The 1,272-nt window shown below is 51.7% G+C and overlaps 1 protein-coding gene and 1 long non-coding RNA gene across 2 annotated transcripts in view; one reads left to right on the top strand and one right to left on the bottom strand.

The window, feature by feature from the left end:
• The window catches only part of LOC123521147 (zinc finger protein 420-like), a 2,360-nt gene extending 1,094 nt beyond the window's left edge, over positions 1 to 1,266 (bottom strand). Inside the window, exon 1 of the mRNA XM_045285441.1 lies at positions 8 to 1,266. Within this exon, the coding sequence (XP_045141376.1) occupies positions 8 to 1,021 (1,014 nt within the window). The 5' untranslated portion in view covers positions 1,022 to 1,266. The remainder of the gene's footprint in view (positions 1 to 7) is intronic.
• LOC123521150 overlaps positions 1 to 1,272 on the top strand; it is a 7,603-nt gene that overhangs the window by 4,291 nt on the left and 2,040 nt on the right. The window lies entirely within an intron of this gene.

Genomic DNA, 1,272 nt, shown 5'->3' with positions numbered 1-1,272 from the left:
GAGTTCTCTGATGTTTCGTGAGGCTGAAGGCCCGGCTGAAGGCCTTCCCACACTGCTGACATTCATACGGCCGCTCTCCACTGTGTGTCCGCATATGAATGGTGAGGACCGTGGAGGTGGAAAAGGCCTTCCCGCATTCCTTACACCGATAGGGCCTGTCTCCTCCGCTGTGGGCTTGCAAATGCCTAGTGAGAAGGTAGGAACAAGTGAAGGCTTTCCCACAGTGCTGGCATTTATAAGGCTTCTCTCCGCTGTGAACCCTTCTATGTACAGTGAGTTTGGCGGAATCCCTGAAGGCTTTCCCACATTCCTCACAGTCATAAGGCCGCTCTCCACTGTGAGTCCTTTGATGTTTTCTAAGTTTGAAGGCTTGGCCAAAGGCCTTCCCACACTGCTGACATTCATACGGCCGCTCTCCACTGTGTGTCCACATATGAGTGGTGAGGGCTGAGGAGGTGGAAAAGGCCTTTCCACATTCCTTACACCGATAGGGCCTGTCTCCGCTGTGAGTTCGCATGTGAACCGTGAGATGGGAGGGGAAAATGAAGGCTTTCCCACATTGCTGACATCGACAAGGTTTGTCTCCGTTGTGAATCCTCCTGTGTACACCGAGTGCTGAGTGATCTTTGAAGGCTTTCCCACATTCCTCACACAGATAAGGCCTGTCTGCGCTGTGATTTTGCAAATGTCTGGTGAGCCGGGAGGAGCAAATGAACGCTTTCCCACATTGCTTACACTTAAAAGGCCGGTCTCCGTCATGAATCTTTCTATGTAAGTTGAGCGCCGAGAAATGCTTAAAGGCTTTCTTGCAGTCTGTACACGGATAGGGCCTGTCGCCACTGTGAGCGCGCAAATGTCGGGTGAGCTGTGAGGAGCGAGGGAAAACTTTCCCACATTCTTTACACGGATAAGACCTGTCTCCACCATGGCTCCTTCTGTGTAGGGTCAGTGCTGAGGAACCTTTAAACACTTTCTTGCATTCTTTACACTGAAAGGGCGAGGCTCCACCGTGAGTCTGCATGTGCAGAGTAAGGTCTGAGGAACACCTAAAGGCCGTCCCACACGCCTGACTTTGATCAGGGGTCTCTGCACTGTGAGTTCGCTGATGGGCAGTGAGGGACGAGGACTGAGTAAAGGCTTTTCCACACTGCTTACATTTATAAGGCCTCTCCCCATTATGAATCCTCCGGTGCACAATGAGCGCCGAGGAATGCTTAAAGGCTTTCCTGCATTGTTGACATTTGTAAGGTCTCTCCCCACTGTGCGTTCGTA

This window comes from Echinops telfairi, unplaced genomic scaffold (assembly GCF_000313985.2).
Source record: "Echinops telfairi isolate 266 unplaced genomic scaffold, ASM31398v2 ScPeMD7_7471;HRSCAF=8509, whole genome shotgun sequence".
Classification (NCBI taxonomy): Eukaryota; Metazoa; Chordata; class Mammalia; order Afrosoricida; family Tenrecidae; genus Echinops; species Echinops telfairi.
This window is presented reverse-complemented; position numbering and strand designations above follow the sequence as displayed.